At 56.8% G+C, this 17611-nt stretch overlaps 1 protein-coding gene across 1 annotated transcript; it reads left to right on the plus strand.

The window, feature by feature from the left end:
• The first annotated feature begins 287 nt into the window (after positions 1-287).
• HLCS (holocarboxylase synthetase) lies at positions 288-17351 on the plus strand. The gene is made up of 14 exons (XM_032972656.2): positions 288-734; positions 3074-3374; positions 4449-4545; positions 5333-5429; positions 6909-7390; positions 7731-8013; positions 9109-9330; positions 10077-10238; positions 10764-11038; positions 12591-12658; positions 13122-13282; positions 14125-14239; positions 14609-14831; positions 15513-17351. The coding sequence occupies exons 1-14, from the start codon at positions 450-452 to the stop codon at positions 15676-15678; spliced, it is 2937 nt and encodes a 978-aa protein (XP_032828547.1). The 5' UTR covers positions 288-449; the 3' UTR covers positions 15679-17351.
• Positions 17352-17611: the final 260 nt, after the last annotated feature.

Genomic DNA, 17611 nt, shown 5'->3' on the forward strand with positions numbered 1-17611 from the left:
GCGTGGGCAAAGACAAAGATCCCCGTATAGCCTGTAACAGACTGTCGGGGCAAGTGCTGTCAGCGAGTAGCACCTATGAAGGCCGGCACGGCACACGAGGGGGGTTGGTGCCCAACACCACGCCCGACCGCCTTTGTCTCCCCATTTGAGGCTAAGTCGACCTAGCGGAGGCCCAGGACCGCTTCAGACAATCGTCACCCGGTGTTGGCCTTGAGCGTGAATCGAACTCGGGTGGCCGGGTTCGTAGCGGTCAGCGTAGCGCTGACCGCTACACCACCACCACCCACAAGAGGGCACCACCACCACCATCATCATCGTCCCTGCATTCCGCGGTCGATGCGACCTCGGCCCTCTCTGGCCATGGTCATCGCGACCAGCAGCAGCAGCAGCACCGTCACCGTCACCCGGACCGTCGCCAGGAGCCGGCAACCACCGCCACCGCCCCCGCTATGCTCCTCACTGCCTGCTACGTCTACCTCTTCTTCAGGATGCGACGTCTCGCTGCTGCTGCTGCCGCCGCTGCTGCTGCCTCCTCCTCCTCCTCGTCGTCCTCCTCCTCCTCGTTGTCGTCGTCGTCGTCGCCCGAGGCAGTCCTCGTCGCCCTGCGTCGCTCCGTGGCCAACTCGGCGAGCCTCTCCCTCTCGTCTCGGCCCGGCTCCCCGCCGGGAGCCCCGGCACGAGGCGACGGCGGCAGCGGCGGGCAGGGCCGCGTGTGCGAGCTCGTACAGCCCAAGGTGAGGAGAGTGCACCTAGCCTGGCACCGTGACTTTAGTTGCGGGGGAGGGGGGGTCCCTTCATAAACCCGCACTGACCAGTCTGGTGAAGTATGGTCAAGCAAATCGAGACGGAGTGAGGGGGACAGTGGGTGCCCCCCCCCCACCACCAACTTCCCTCTCATTCATCCAGCGGTGGAGTCGCGAAAGTCCGAATCGTGGAGTTGAAGTGACCGGGGGGTGATGGCTGTGTGGTGGTGATGGCTGTGTGGTGGTGATGGCTGTGTGGTGGTGATGGCTGTGTGGTGGTGATGGCTGTGTGGTGGTGATGGCTGTGTGGTGGTGATGGCTGTGTGGGGGTGATGGCTGTGTGGTGGTGATGGCTGTGTGGTGGTGATCGCTGTGTGGTGGTGATGGCTGTGTGGTGGTGATTGCTGTGTGGTGGTGATGGCTGTGTGGTGGTGATGGCTGTGTGTTGGTGATGGCTGTGTGGGTGTGATGGCTGTGTGGGGGTGATGGCTGTGTGGTGGTGATGGCTGTGTGGTGGTGATGGCTGTGTGGGGGGTGATGGCTGTGTGGGGGGTGATGGCTGTGTGGGGGGTGATGGCTGTGTGGTGGTGATGGCTGTGTGGTGGTGATGGCTGTGTGGTGGTGATGGCTGTGTGGTGGTGATGGCTGTGTGGGGGTGATGGCTGTGTGGGGGTGATGGCTGTGTGGTGGTGATGGCTGTGTGTTGGTGATGGCTGTGTGGTGGTGATGGCTGTGTGGGGGGTGATGGCTGTGTGGGTGGTGATGGCTGTGTGGGGGTGATGGCTGTGTGGTGGTGATGGCTGTGTGGTGGTGATGGCTGTGTGGGGGGTGATGGCTGTGTGGTGGTGATCGCTGTGTGGTGGTGATGGCTGTGTGGTGGTGATGGCTGTGTGTTGGTGATGGCTGTGTGGTGGTGATGGCTGTGTGGTGGTGATGGCTGTGTGGTGGTGATGGCTGTGTGGTGGTAATGGCTGTGTGGGGGGTGATGGCTGTGTGGGGGGTGATGGCTGTGTGGTGGTGATGGCTGTGTGGTGGTGATGGCTGTGTGGTGGTGATGGCTGTGTGTTGGTGATGGCTGTGTGTTGGTGATGGCTGTGTGGTGGTGATGGCTGTGTGGTGGTGATGGCTGTGTGGTGGTGATGGCTGTGTGTTGGTGATGGCTGTGTGGTGGTGATGAATGTGTGGGTGGTGATGGTTGTGTGGTGGTGATGGCTGTGTGGTGGTGATGGCTGTGTGGTGGTGATGGCTGTGTGATGGTGATGGCTGTGTGGTGGTGATGGCTGTGTGGTGGTGATGGCTGTGTGATGGTGATGGCTGTGTGGTGGTGATGGCTGTGTGTTGGTGATGGCTGTGTGATGGCTGTGTGGGGGTGATGGCTGTGTGGTGGTGATGGCTGTGTGGTGGTGATGGCTGTGTGGGGGGTGATGGCTGTGTGGGGGGTGATGGCTGTGTGGGGGGTGATGGCTGTGTGGTGGTGATGGCTGTGTGGTGGTGATGGCTGTGTGGTGGTGATGGCTGTGTGGTGGTGATGGCTGTGTGGGAGTGATGGCTGTGTGGGGGTGATGGCTGTGTGGTGGTGATGGCTGTGTGTTGGTGATGGCTGTGTGGTGGTGATGGCTGTGTGGGGGGTGATGGCTGTGTGGGTGGTGATGGCTGTGTGGGGGTGATGGCTGTGTGGTGGTGATGGCTGTGTGGTGGTGATGGCTGTGTGGGGGGTGATGGCTGTGTGGTGGTGATCGCTGTGTGGTGGTGATGGCTGTGTGGTGGTGATGGCTGTGTGTTGGTGATGGCTGTGTGGTGGTGATGGCTGTGTGGTGGTGATGGCTGTGTGGTGGTGATGGCTGTGTGGTGGTGATGGCTGTGTGGTGGTAATGGCTGTGTGGGGGGTGATGGCTGTGTGGGGGGTGATGGCTGTGTGGTGGTGATGGCTGTGTGGTGGTGATGGCTGTGTGGTGGTGATGGCTGTGTGGTGGTGATGGCTGTGTGGTGGTGATGGCTGTGTGGTGGTGATGGCTGTGTGGTGGTGATGGCTGTGTGGGGGGTGATGGCTGTGTGGGTGGTGATGGCTGTGTGGGGGTGATGGCTGTGTGGTGGTGATGGCTGTGTGGGGGTGATGGCTGTGTGGGGGGTGATGGCTGTGTGGTGGTGATGGCTGTGTGGGGGGTGATGGCTGTGTGGTGGTGATGGCTGTGTGGTGGTGATGGCTGTGTGGTGGTGATGGCTGTGTGGTGGTGATGGCTGTGTGGTGGTGATGGCTGTGTGGGGGGTGATGGCTGTGTGGGTGGTGATGGCTGTGTGGGGGTGATGGCTCTGTGGTGGTGTTGCTGCAGGTGCGCGTCGATGTGAGCGGGTGGATTCGGACCGGCGCCCCGCGGGCCCCTGGCGCCGACCTCGTCACGTTCGTGGTCGAGGTTCGCTCCCCGTCGGCCGGCGCGGCCCCTGGCGGCGAGGCCCCGCAGGCCGGCGCGGCGGGGTTGTGGTCTCGGTGCTGCGTGCCGCTGGCGCTGAGGCTCGGCGAGCCGCGCCGCGTCCTCGCCGAGGCCACGGAGGAGGCCTTCGCGAGGCTGGGAGCGGCGTTCCTCACCGTCGGACTCCAGCTCGACTCGGGGGAGGAGGCCGACTCGCTCATCTGTGAGTCAGAGACAAAGTTCCCCCGCATAGCCTTAGCAGACTGCGGGGGCAAGTGCTGTTAGCGAGCACCTATTAAGGCCGGCACGGCGCACGAGGGGGTGGGTGGCCAGCACCACGCCCGGCCGCCTTTGTCTCCCCAGTGACGATGTTTACACATCGCACCAGGTACTCATTTTAGGCTGAGTCGACCTCGGGGAGGCCCATGACCGGGTCAGATAATCGTCACCGGTGTTGGCCGTAAGCGCGAATCGAACTCGGGTGACCAGAGCGCTAACCGCTACACTGCCGCACCGCCCGCTAAGTCATATTTAACAGTCAATTAAATCTGACCTCACACACACACAACACACTGCAACCCCATCTCCTCCTGTGAGGCTTCATCTCTGCTTGACAGCCATAGGTCGTTCCATGACATTGCCGTGGGGGCTGTGATCGGCCACTGTCATTTCTGTTTGTTTTTAAACCACACGCAGGAGGGCCGAGTTGAGGGTGTCTGCCTCGTGTGTGCTTGTGGTACACAGATGGGCGCCGCGGTGGCGAGATGTTAACTACGTCGCCTGGTATGCAGGAGGTCGTGGGTTCGATCCCGTCATGGCGTGGATTTTTCTCCGGGTCCTCCGGTTTTTCCCTTCACATTTAGAATCCACATCATGCGTTTATTTGGCTGCTATACATTTCCACGTGATGGTCCACAATCATTTGTGGCCAGGTCGTTTCTGAAAAAGAGCTACATAGCTCAGTGGGCCTTACCTGGTAGAATAAAAAGTTGAGTGTGTTTGTACAAACCCGGCGACCCGCGTTCGATCCCCGGGGGAGAGATAGAGCAGTGACGATTATCTGAACTGGTCCTGTGCCTCCCCGAGGTCGACTCAGCCTCAAATGAGTACCTGGTGCGGTGTGTAAACATCGCCACTGGGGAGACAAAGGCGGCCAGGCGTGGTGCTGGCCACCCACCGCCTCGTGTGCCACACCGGCCTTCATAGGTGCTCGCTAACAGCACTTGCCCCAACAGTCTGTTCAGTCTATCCGGGCGATCTTTGTACTTGTGTGTTTGTGTGTGCCTGTGTGTGACAGCCGTGGACTTAGAGGGCTTCCTCTGCGCTGAAGCGGGCCCTCCTAAAGTGCAACTCGAAATCTCTGAAGATGCTGTCGGGTGCCAAGTCTTGCACAGGTGCGCGTACGCTGTGTGTGCATGTGTGTGTACACCGTGTGTGTGTGCGTGTGTACATCGTGTGTGTGTGCGTGTGTACATCGTGTGTGTGTGCGTGTGTACACCGTGTGTGCGTGTGTATACCGTGTGTGTGTGTGTACACCGTGTGTGTGTGTGTACACCGTGTGTGTGTGTGCATGTGTGCATCGTGTGTGTGTGTGTGTACACCGTGTGTGTGTGTACACCGTGTGTGTGTGCGTGTGTACATCGTGTGTGTGTGTGTGTACATCGTGTGTGTGTGCGTGTGTACATCGTGTGTGTGTGTACACCGTGCGTGTCGAGACTCGCTCGTACAAGGCCTGGTGTCCACTGTGGGAAATCGTATCCTGGATAAGCCACCCACGGGTCAATAGACCAAGATGTCATTGTGACTAAAGCCATTGATGCCACGCGACCCCCAAAAATCTGCCTTTACAGGATCCCACCGTCTCCTCCTAGGCATTGGGTTTCCCTTGGTCGCTGGACCCGTGGAGGCCACTCCAATGTCCTCTTCTCTAGGCAATCAGTCCCTCCTCCCACACAGCCCAGCCATTATCGCCTCATCTCCACGCTCAAATTGCCACGTTCTCTCACTGACCTATGCCTGGGTTTCTCCTGTCTTGCCATGAAAATGCCAAGCGTTTGTCTCGACACCTGGCCTCAAATGTCAATATTCTCTTAAAGCTGCTTAGTTCGAGTCCAGCTCCCTGATCTGTAATATAGTACAGGTATCGCTGCTCATATTGACAATGGATGCTGTATTCCGCAGGCACTACCCAGCGTGTTCTGTTGGAACGAGACCAAAAGGCGACCCCGAGGTGACCTTTGAGCCTGAGGTCACCGCGACTCGACTGCCCAGAGCCCAGGTCACGCCTCCCACTGCACTGCTCCATACACGATCAGGGAGAAGACCGCCTGAGCACAGCTGTAGGTGTTCAGAATCAAGTGAAATGTTACAGTTACTTCATCGGCAGCGGTGCACAAGCACTAATAATGAAAACGCACGCAAAGAAAAACTTGGTGAGAATCTAATTTTAAACGGCTTCAATCACGGAGATTTTATCTCATAACAGCGAAGGCGCAGGCAACCACAGACGAGTGGATAGACAGCCGGGAGCGATGCCAACAGTTGTCCAAGCTCTGTGATCCTATATGTAGATGTTTACCCAACTCTACGAATAAGTGTGTGTACATGTGGGAGGAAACGGGAGTCCCCGGAGTAAACCCCCCTGGCGTGCGAGGGGGGTAAATACTCATGAATTGTATTCTCATACCTGGTCCCCCTTTAGACAGTCGCCTCTTTTACGGCCATAATTTTCCCTCGCTGTTCATCACGCAGTCCATGTAGGACTTGGGCTGTACTGACCCTACTCCAGGCATTGAGGCCCTTCCTGCTCACCGCCATCACATCGATTCTTACGAGCCATTCCATGCTGGTAGCACGAGCGTAGAGTTTGAACGTGAAACAATCTCCCGGACACGCTACACGTACCACCAGTCTGAACTTTTTACTTAAAACAACACTGTTGCACACGGTACACAGGACACACCGAGCGACTACACTAACATGCACGTACACTACGCACACACACGTGTAATGTACTCGTAGACATGTAATCTACGGTATGTGTGCATTGGGGGCTTTGTACACAGATTTTAATTGAAATCGTGGCTAGTTCAGACTTGCGAATTCATGGTGTTCACTCCAACGTTCACGTGCTCCCCACCTTCACCAGCCCACTCCGATCAGCGCGGTGAAGTTTGGTCAAATAACCACCACGACCAACAGGGTGTAGGGAGGCCCTTATCCAGCAGTGGATTGACGAACACATTTGTTATCCAGTGGCCGAGCAAGAAGCCCTTTCTCACACCCCTGGGTGGGTGGGGTCACCCAGGTGAGAGAGCAGAGTGGTGTTAGGAAGTGCAGCCTCCACTTAAATCCCGTGGACTTTGGCTCCCTTGAGACGTATGGCTCAGGGAAGTGAAACGTATTAAGCAGAAACAGCAAAGTTGCTTTATCCAGCTCGAGGTGTTAACCGAGTCAGGACCGACGTCCACCTTGACACCGTGTGTCACGCTCCTGATCGACGGCAATGGCTCGCCACCGCCTCTCTCACGTGCACACACACACACACACGTGCGCGCAACATCTGTAATACTTCACAACCCTTTGTCGATGCTCTGTCGGCCATGAGAATTGGCCATCCCGAAATTTGAGCACACCGAAGCGGTCGGTGCCGGTCGATGTGGGAGGCGCCCGGAATCCGTTCTGAGATTGGATATTAACCGACAACGTCGTCACAACGTCGTCGCGACGCTGACGCCGCCGCTGCCGGTTGTATCAGGGCGCGGCGGAGATGGACGAGCCGCTCAGCGATGCGAGAGGCGCCGGCTGCCACGTCGGCGAGCCGCGTGGGGTGGCGGCGACGGGGGGGGAGCACGAGGATGCCCGGCCCCTGCACCTGTCGAGCTGTTGCGAGTGCCTCGGGCTGGAGAGCAGTACTATCGAGTCCGTGCGCTCCGCCTCCATGGAGGACCTCGTGGAGCTTCCGCGAGACTGCGACGGCGATGACGACGACGACGACGACGACGACGATCGCGACCGCGAGCGGACTGCCAACGCGGAGCCCGAGCTCCGGGACGCGCCCAGGGCGGACGACCGGGAAGGCCCGCGGGTCGGCCGGCAGAGCGGTTCGGAGGACGAGCGGCTGGACGGGCCGGGAACCGAGGCGCGGGGGGGGACGCGAGCGCGGGGTCACGGGTCGTCGAACAAGCCGCCCAACGTGCTGGTTTACACCGGGCAGGACGGACCCGACGCTGACCGCAGGTGCGTTTGGCGTGGCGCGCGAGCCTGGTAAACCCGTGGCCCTAGCCCTCGATGCCTCGTCCGGCTCCCAAATCGCTACGCGTCGCCTACAAAATCGCCCTCGCCCCGTCTCCAAGAACCTCTAAGGACCCGCACCTGCTCACCTTGCCCCTCTCCTCTCACTCTGCTCCCCCCCCCCTTCCGATTCAGCAGCCAGGCCTGCCACTCGGTGGGACATCGCTCCTTCTCCTCTGCTGCCCTCATTGGCCGAATGCCCCTCCAGCCATCTGCGCTGTCGACTCTCTGCCCCTGTTCACGTCCGGGCTTTGTACCGCCCTGTTCTCTTCTGCCCGTGCGGCAGGTTCGGGCTCGTGTGCGCCGCCCTCCTCTCGGTGCTGCGCCCCGACCACTACACCGTCTACCGTCTCGAGGAGGCGCCGGCTCGGGCCCACCCGTGGCCCGAGCACACGCGGCTGCTGGTGCTGGCGTCGCCACGGCCGCTGCCCGAGGAGACGAGCGAGCGGTTCCTCGCGTACGCGGCTCGCGGCGGCGCCGTGCTGGCGCTCTGCTCGCGCGCTTCGTGCGGGGGCGTGGGCGTGCGGCGGGGAGGAGGACAGGAGGAGCAGGGCCCACGCGTGGCGCAGGTAGCGTGTGTGTGCACGGGGCACGTGGGGTACGCGGGGTACGTGAGCACCGCTCGGGGTCGGCGTTTGTGACTCAATATCCTGGGCAACATCTGCACAGCATCAACTCAAAAACATCGGTCTGTTCACAGACCCCCCCCCCCCCCCCGTCACTGAGTACATTGCACAATGCTAATTTTGTTTTTCAATGCAGCAACTGATTGTCTGTGGCCACATGTATTTTATTTTTCATTTTCACCCAGCATATGAACTTTGGACAATGCGGTTTGTACGTAAACACTGCTATGTTATCCTATTTGCAGTAAGTTCTGGTGTGGGTTTTGTGTAAATATTTCATTTTGCTCTTGCTAGTTTGTGCATTTCCCCCCCCCCGAGATGTCCTGTAACTGCTGCTGCAGCCTTGAGCTGTGGTTGTCCTTGTAGCAGAGCTGTTTAGCTCAGTGGGACCTTACCCATTTACATATTACTGTCTGAGTCTGAAATTCATGCAGAACAGGGGGAGAACATTCAAATTCCACAACAAAGTTCGCCCGAGTCGGAAATCGAACTCTGCCCTTCTTGCTTTGAAGAATGTTCGGTAACATTCCTACGCCTTTATAAATGTATCGTCTGCGCATTTCCTGCAAGGGACATTGGGTCATAACGGTGGGCGATAACGAAGATAGTCACGTGCACGAAGAGGCGTGGAGTGAAGTGTGCTTGGGATTACATTGAGACAGAAAGAGGATCGCGTGGATGAGAGAACACATTCAGGCTAAAGACATCATTTTAACTGTTGAGAAAAGTGAGTGGGCTTGGGCAGGGCCTGCTGCCCAGAAGAGACGATGGCCGATTGTCAAGGATAATGGTGGGAGTGGCAGCCCAGTGGTGGAACGTATCCGAGGACACGGCCCACCGGGGGGAGAGATGGAGGGATGAAATCGACTCGTGTGCAGGTGGATGGCCCATTACGTTGCAGGTACCGAACGATGGCGGCAGCTTGGGGAGGCCTTCATCCAGCAGTGGAATGATCATGGCTGATGATGCGGCTACAAGTACATTGGTACACGTTGTCCTTGTGCACGAAAAATGCACCCCCCCCCCTCTCTGCTGCAGCCAATCAGGTTCCAGAGGGGCGGCGACAAGCCCGATGTCATCCTTAGCGCACCCACCGACGGGGTCATCGTGGGGGTCGGAGGTGACGGCGCGGAGGTCACGGCCGCCCTGGAGGATGCTGGGTGCTTGGAGGTCTGGGCTCGATTGGCCGGGTCTGGAGGGGAAGCCGTGATCGTCTACCAAGCCTATGGGGAGGAGGGCGGCGCCGTGGTTCTCTGCCAGGTCTCCGATGCCATCGCTACACAGCCGCGTGTGTGCACGCGCACGTGCAAAGCGGCGTGTGCATAGAGTGTGTGTACCTTTGCAAGACGGTCATGCGTGGTGCTGGCCACCCACCCCCTTGTGTGCCCTGCTGGCCTTCAAATCAAGCTTAATATTGATACCAGTGTGCCTGCTACAAACATTCCCATGTTAATCGAGAGAAGCCTCACCGAGCTTCTAATCTTTTTCAGGAGGTTCCTACATTTCCTCCTTCAGAATTTTGCATTATGGAGGAAACCTGTTTTCCCAGAGAAAATAATTGAGAAATGGAAACTAATTTCTTTAGAACTGCTTTTTGTGTTTAGATTGTTTTCCTTCCCCCGCACCTCCGATTAGCACGGTTGGCTACATACGGTCAGAAAGAAGTTAAACATACATCAGTGCTTCTCTAACAGCACTTGTCCCAAAAGTCTGTTAAGGCTATAGCTTTGTCTTTGTACCCTTGCATTATTGTGTCCATCTGTTTCTGTGCACCCATGCATGTGTGTGTCTTTGTAGGCCTAATGACAAATGGAGAGCAGTAGTGCAGTGCTTGGCATCTGTGTGCACAGGCCACGGTGTTCAGTGTGCGCTCGTGCGTGTGCGAGAGCCAGTGTGTCCACCCACGTGTGCGCGCCCCAGGTCTCTACGTTAATTCATTGCACGTGTTGATTCGCGCGCGCGTACTCGTCGTCAGTGTGCGTGTGTGCTTCGTTGGCCTGTCTTAGGTCGACCTGACGGGCTCCTTGGCCGGAGTCGAGGGGGTCCTGGCGGCAGACGGCCAAGCGCGCTGCGAAGTTTTCACCGAGATCCTGGGCCACCTGGGTTTGAACTGTGGCCCAGGTGACGCGCCCACCCTCACCCCGGCTATACTGTGGGCCCTGGAGCCGGTGAGACTGCCGCTCGGGGAGAGAGAGAAAGAGACGGAGAGAGGCGTGGATTTCCTGTCGTTTAGAATGTGTTGCAACTGAGGTTGAACGTCTTAATGCGTTGGCTCTGTCTGTAACTCGGGGTCACCGCGACTCTCGTACAGCTGGTCCAATGTGAATGATACTTTATTGTAAAGTCGTGTTGCCATTAGGGACTTGCCCGAGAAAGAATCGGCGACAGTGGTCAAAAGTCGTTTCCTGCTCAAATGAGCATTGAGGCGGTGCTCATTCTCAGGGGTGGAAATTCCGCATTCCTGTGGTAAAAACGAAACTAACCAGAGGACAATTTTGTCTGACTTCCCCACATAGTGGTATTCTATCTACCCCGAATAGGCCGAGTCAACCCCCAACCAGGATTTGAACTCGCAACCCTGAAATTGATGAGCAGCTCGCTCTGCGGCCGAGCTACCTGGCCAGTTGGCGATTAAAAAAAGCAGTGCTAAATGGTTGGGTGCGGCTCGTGTGCCGTGTCCCTCGTGTCGCCAGCGCATGAAGCGTTCCCTGCTGAGCGCCCTGGAGCCCCGGCTAAGCGAGTCCGGGGTGCTGGCGTCCCGCAGGGTCTCCCTCCGGTTCGTGCGCTCGCTCGCGGACGGCGCCGGCGCCACGCCGACCCTGCTTCCCGTCGTCACCGAGGCGGCGCCCGACCTCCTGACCCCGCACTTCGACCTGGAGGCGTACCGCGGGATGCTGCGCACACGGCTGCTGGGGCGGCTGGTGCTGCACTGCGAGGTGGTGGGCTCCACCATGGAGCTGCTTGATGGGTGAGCGTCCTGGCTTCTGCGTGTCGAGTTGGGAACCAAGCCGCCGGCTTTCAGAGCACGGCGAGCGTGAACCACGGGTGCTCGCGGAGAAGGCTCGGAGTGGACACGAGTTCACACGAGAGACCCCCTAGGTTCACACAGAGACCCAAAGGTGCACAATGTGTTCCGCTGCTCTGATGCGGCGCAGTCGCATTTTGGGCGATCCTGTTCTTTGCCAATTGCAGAAAGGTTCAATCTGCCGCGACCGGTGCAGATACGATGTAAGGAAGTCCAGTGCTTGCAGGGGGCAGTGATCCTCCCAAATGGCTCGGGGTGGGGGTGGTGGTGGTGGTGGTGGTATCCGCGATGAGGGACTTCGTCAGGACGATGTTTGCAATCGCAGCCAGCAAGACCCCTTTGGCGCCGCCACATATTGGCCGAGTCAATGCAGGGCACCAACATTCTTTAATTATTGGCCATTACGAGTTCAGGGAGATATCTGGCCAATTGGAGTTTAATGCACAATTGACATAAACTGCAAGATGAACGTGATTGCTTTTTAACACGTAGGCTTTTGCAGTCAGTATTATCCATAATAAAAGGTTTTTGAGTTAGATCGCGTTATTTCTCAATGTGTCGCAACCCTCCACCACCCGACACGGCCAATCAGTAAATTTGATATTGATTACATTTTGAGAAACTGTCTATGTGCACGACAACCACAGAACCCGATTAACGTTAATTGTACAGTCGAGTTTCGACTCGTGACGACCGGCAGAAGCCAGCGGTCCTGTGGTATTGACGACGGACGATGGACGACTTTTGACCTTAAACCTAATCAAAAAGTGTGACCGAACATTTTCACTGTGCACGTCTTCTTGCGGGGTTTTAGAAGCCTCCAGATTCGTCCCAGTGCGTGTTTTGAGTTTGAGAGTGGGAAATCGTTTTGTGTTGATGACAAAAATCCAGTTACGTTTTTTGGGACTCGAGCTGCTGGCATTTCACGGAGCGGGTTCTCATCATCATATCATCATCATCATCATTATAGAATCAGTTATTGAATGTCAGGTCGCTTGGCGAGTTCAACTCCTGGCTGGAGGGAATGTGCGAAACCTGTGCCAGAACTCGCTGTAGACTGCATGAACAATGAACAGCGCGAAAAACACGAATCAACGGAGTAAAAATATCCTGTCGTGGGTGCACGACGATAAACCGAGTGCACAGCCCCCCCCCCCTACCCCAGAGATCACGGAGCTTGGTTACAGCATTCATAGCAGTCATGGCAGAGGTGGTCCTCCAGCATGGCCCTAACACTTGCGGCTAGCGATGGTAAAACCAAGATAAGATGCATACGACTCTGTGGGTGAATCAACAATGTTTGTGCTGTGGATTAAATTGTCTCTGCCATAGAAATGGTCTGTAAGCAAGTGGTGAGCGCTGTCTAAGTGCAACTTTAAGCAGGAATTCACTCTGACCGTTCACACGTGTAATGTCGCCGCCGCGACGATCAGTAATGGTAATGCCTCCTATATACGAACTCGCACATAAATGTGCGAGCGTGTCTGTGTCTCAGTGTGACCCCTCACCTTCCAGACGATGTCGGCCTCATCGCCATCGCCACCCGGCAGATTCGGGGCAAAGGTCAGTCCACAGCCATCGTGAGAGCCGTGATGAATGTGGTGTGCTGGGTTCAAATATATTTTCCGGGCTGCTGGTATACTAGAGTAGGTGGCACGCGACTACTAGTAGCCACAACGATGAGAAGAATACTGGATGCGCGGTGTACTGTGGTGTGGGAATATTCTGTACAGCACTGACCCAGGCAGATCCTATGTAAATCTATGGGTCCTATGTAAGTCTATGGGTCTCTTAGTCTATGGTTCCTATGCTGGGCTTTATTTTTCACGAAGTATTCTCCAGGTTGCTGGTAGACTGCAACAGGTGGCACGTGACCCGTAGTAGCCACCCACGGCCATAGCGATCAGAGGGTATACTGGACGTGGTGGTGTGCAGGGTGTGGGAATAATCTCCGGCTGGCCGACCCGGCTGACATGGAGAAGCCACCCTGCGTTGTTCCATTGTCTCTGGGCCGCTGCTCCTCCAGGCCGGGGCGGGAACGCGTGGCTGAGCCCCGTCGGCTGCGCCATGTTCACGCTGCCGCTGGTGGTGCGCTCCGACTCGTGCCTGGGGCAGCACCTGCCGTTCCTGCAGCACCTGGTGGCCCTGGCGGTGGTGGAGGGCGTGCGCTCGGCGCCGGGATACGAGGCGAGGGTCACAGCCTTCCGCGCAGGCGCTGCCGCCCCGTTTAGATTCGCCACTCACACGAGCTCATCGCTCGATCGCAGTCATGCCCCAGCTGTCCCTAGGAACGACCGCTGTTATCTTCCTCGCAGAGTGAAAGTGGTACCCGTTTTTATTAACTCTGGATGGATGATGCGCCGAGTCGACCCACCCCCCAACCCGCATTTGAACTCGCGATCTTCCGGTTGCGAGCCGCTCGCTCCACCGCTGAGCCGGCTGGCCTGTTGAACTCGATTATGCGACACCGTTTGGATTGACGTCCAGATACAAAAGCGTCTCGAGGCACTTTCCCAACGCAGCGTGCCGGCACTGCTTCAAAGGGAGGGCATTCGAACACTTGGCAGGGTGGGCAACGAGAGTCGACGTTCAACTTCATATCAAGGTGAAACGCTGAACAAAACGAGTAGTGGTCCGACTGGCCCATTGTCTTATCATCCAATCTGCTCTCACCGCCGATGTGTAATTACCCTGCTAATGGTACAATGTATGATCTACCTTGCATCGAAGAATCCCTGTGTAACAAATACCCTTGAAGGAGCAATCGGTGAGATGCACTCGAAGTTAGGTCGGTATCATCACAGTTATATTCGAGATTCAATTCATTTGACTCCAGTTTTTATTGTTTCTCCTTTTTTTGTGCCGACGTCGTTGGCGTATAATCGGCGTCCATTGTAATTCTCGCTTGCACGATTCTCGCTTGCACGATTCTCGCTTGCATGATTCGCGCGCTTGGGAATCGCTGCTCCGTTGCTGTACCCACGCGGCGCACGTGTCTGCTGAACCTCCTCTCCACTGTGTGGGCGCAGGACATTGACTTGAGGGTCAAATGGCCAAATGACATTTACTATGGGTCGGAGTTCAAGGTGGGTGGAGTCCTGGTCAACTCCACCCTCATTGGAGACACCTTCCAAGTGCTCATTGGTACGCGCGCTGGTATACACGTAAGCAGCCACTGTTCAATAGCAACTGACATACACAAAGACATTCCTCCTCGAAAACACCGGTGTAACCATCAACTGCATCAGAACATCAATAAGCCAATGAGCCAATCTCATTATGAATGACTGGCCGTGGAACCCAAACTGTGGACTAAGTAAACCGCTGTAGTCTGCGTTCCTTCGACAGAGGAGGAAAACCAAAACTACACAAACTCTCTCCTGAAGCCCTCTCGTTGTGGCGAGCAGACACTCCTGGACCATATCGCTGCTGCCACGCGCAAGGCGAGATTAGAATAATGTTGCGTTGTACCGTACACGCTTGCCGATGTTGACGGCGCTCTCGGTGCACCAGGTTGCGGCGTGAACGTGAGTAACGATCGCCCCACGTGGTGCGTGAACGCCGCCGTGGCGGAATGGAACGGAGCCAGGAGAGCGGGAGATGCGCCGCTGGCTCCGATGAGCACCGCCGGATCTATCGCGAGCACCGTCACGCAGCTGGAGCGGCTCGTGGACTCGTTCCAGGCGGGCGGCCCGGCTGCCGTCCTGCCGCTCTACTACCAGCGCTGGCTGCACAGGTGAGGGGACGGGAGCGTGGATCGTGTTGCCCGGGTCGTTTTGAACAACGCCAAGATGGACCTCGGCTCGGCCTCGCCCACTTGCTCGGCCTAGGTCAGGACGGCTTAAAACCACAGCGGTGGTTGCGGTCGGCCCGGGTTATCGGCGCCGTAAAACATCGGCCAGCTGGGCGCTGCTGTTTCACGCGCACATCGCACGTTTTGTTGAGGGGGTTAGCGGGTTTCATTATTTATTCGTGAGCTTGTTTAGGCAGGGAAGCCTGAGTCTCAAGTTGTATTTTATTGGGTTCTGCAAGTTTTTCCGCAGGAGGGAGAGATGTTGTTGCTGTATGTAATCCCAATTGAGCACATTGCAGGTCATCTTTCAGCATGTTTGGCCAATACCAGTCACATTGTTTCTTTTTAGGTATGGGAGGAAACCGGTGAACCTGTACACACCTGTGTAGAACAGGGGAGAACATACACACTGCACACATTTATAATATCACACACTCAGCAGAACAGGGGTAGAACGCCGCACAGAAAACATCCAGAGTTAGGAATCGAACCCAGGGACTTCCTGCGGTGAGGCGGCACGAGTGTGCCACCGCTCCCCCCCCCCCCCATCGCCACGTTATAGCACGCCGTGTTGTCGTCTCCACGTGTCCGCGTCTCCCCCCCCCCATCCCCCGCCACCCGCAGCGGGACCCAGGTGCGACTCCACAGCGACACCGGACCGGAGGCCACGGTGCTCGGACTCGACGACTTTGGCTTCCTGCGCGTCCTCTCCCAGGACGGCACCACGCTCACCCTGCAGCCCGACGGCAACTCGTTTGACATGACGCGCAACCTCATCGTGTGCAAGTAGTAGGGGGTCCCACACCGCCGCAGCCGGTGGAGTCTGAACGACGGGCTCGGTAGGAAAAGCGGCATCCGGAGGGCAGCATCGCCGATTCAAAGGGGAGAGTTGCCAAACGATCCGGAGAAAGTTGATAGAACTAAATGGACAATAAAGCCATTACCACACTACAATTCACCAAGTTACTCCGTCTAGGACACGGATACAGGATTCATACGGGTCCTGGAGTTGCTCCCACACCTTGGAGGATTTCCCACGTCCCTCATCCTACGTCCCACGTCCCAGAAAGTCACTCGATTGGCCGCGAGTCATTTGAACTAAATTGTGTTGCCAGGGAAACCTCAAAAAACGTGTCTCTCCCTAGATCTAGCAACAAAACTTGGCGAGTGGGCAAATCTGGCTTTTGTCTTGTTTACACTGTTGACACATGCTGGCCCCTGCTGTTTACACGGTCGCACACATGCTGGATGAGTGCCTCCTTGCCCCTGCTTGCCGCGGGTCGTCGTGGTTATTTGTCCGTCCTGCACCGTGCAATTGATGAGAGAGTAGTGCAGTGCAACAGCAATATCATTCATTTAATTACCCAGCAGAGCTTCACCTGGTCTTAACTGTACAGTATTTAGGAGGGTGCTGCTGCTGCTGCTGCTGATCCGTTGGGATGTTTGGCCTTGAATGCCGTTGGTAGCGAGAGCTTTGGCTTCGTGTGGGAGGAACGCCGGAGACAACTCACGCGCATGAGGGCATGGCAGAGCTAGGCACGGTTCGCTTCAACCCACGGGGTCCAATTCACGGGCCCCTTCTTGACCCACTGCCGTTCGAGCCACAACGTTGGCCTCTCCGGCAGCCTGGGCTCCTGTAGCGCCCAATACCCACGGCTGGCTTCCCATACAGGTGGCGGGGAGATGTTATCTCGAACGCGTTGCGAGCCGAGGCTGAAAAAGCACGCGAGATGGACACTCGAGCCCGGGAACTTGTCACACGGGGCGGCCACCGGACCGGAGGCGCCATGGTGTTGAGATGTTTTAACGACCTCGCCTGGTCCGTACCACGTCTTGGGTTCGATTCTGACCCCCCGATGCCTCCATATTTGGAGTGCTCACGATCTCTCCCTGTCGGCGCGTGGGTTGTTCTCCGGGCCCCTCACTGTTTTGCCCTCCGCATTGAAACACAGGGGTTTAGATTATTTGGCAGCTGATATAAATGCCCACGTGCGATGGCGATTTCAGCCACTTCGACGAGCCATTCGCGCGTATTGGCCAGGTCGCCTCTGAAAAATGGCCCATCGCTCAGTGGGGCTTTGCTTGGTAAGATAAAAGAGTTGCTCGCCAGACCCGATTCTGATCACCCCGTAGGTGCTGGCGCATGTAGGGGTCATTTGGTTGTACGTTGCAATTTGGCCAGGGTTTGGCGAGCAGCGCTTACCACAAACAGTTCGTATAGGCTTACAGGGTGGAAGGGGGGCTGGGGTGATCTTTGGGGTTTGGTGTGAGGTTGACGAGTGGGTGGCGTGAGACCAAAATTCCCTTGCCCGTGATGCTGCGAGAGCGTGAGACGCAGTGGAAACAGCTTTTTGTTTTTTTTGTTTGTGTCTAAAGTTAGGACGGTTTATTCCAGTTAACGCTGCTGTTGTGTTGTAATCCAGCGCTTAAACCCGTGTACAATAAAGCGATTATTTGACTTTGCACCGAGGACATCGTGGTTCTTTACTGTGGTCGTCAGTGGGGACTGCGAGTGAGAGGGCACAGATGTCTTGCAATTCAGGCCGCTCCCAAGCGTTTCAAACAAACGTGGATGTCGAGTTTTGTTTGAAACGCTGGGAGGCGTCAAGTCCACCCGCCATGTTGGGTAAGTATTGTAACGTGACGTCACTTTCCGCCATGTTGGGTAAGTGGTTACAACATGACATCACTCCCGCCATGTTGGATAAGTGTTTTCAACGTGA

Source organism: Petromyzon marinus, chromosome 49 (genome assembly GCF_048934315.1).
Source record: "Petromyzon marinus isolate PM22_M1 ecotype Great Lakes invasive population chromosome 49, UKy_Petmar_22M1.pri1.0, whole genome shotgun sequence".
NCBI lineage: Eukaryota > Metazoa > Chordata > Hyperoartia > Petromyzontiformes > Petromyzontidae > Petromyzon > Petromyzon marinus.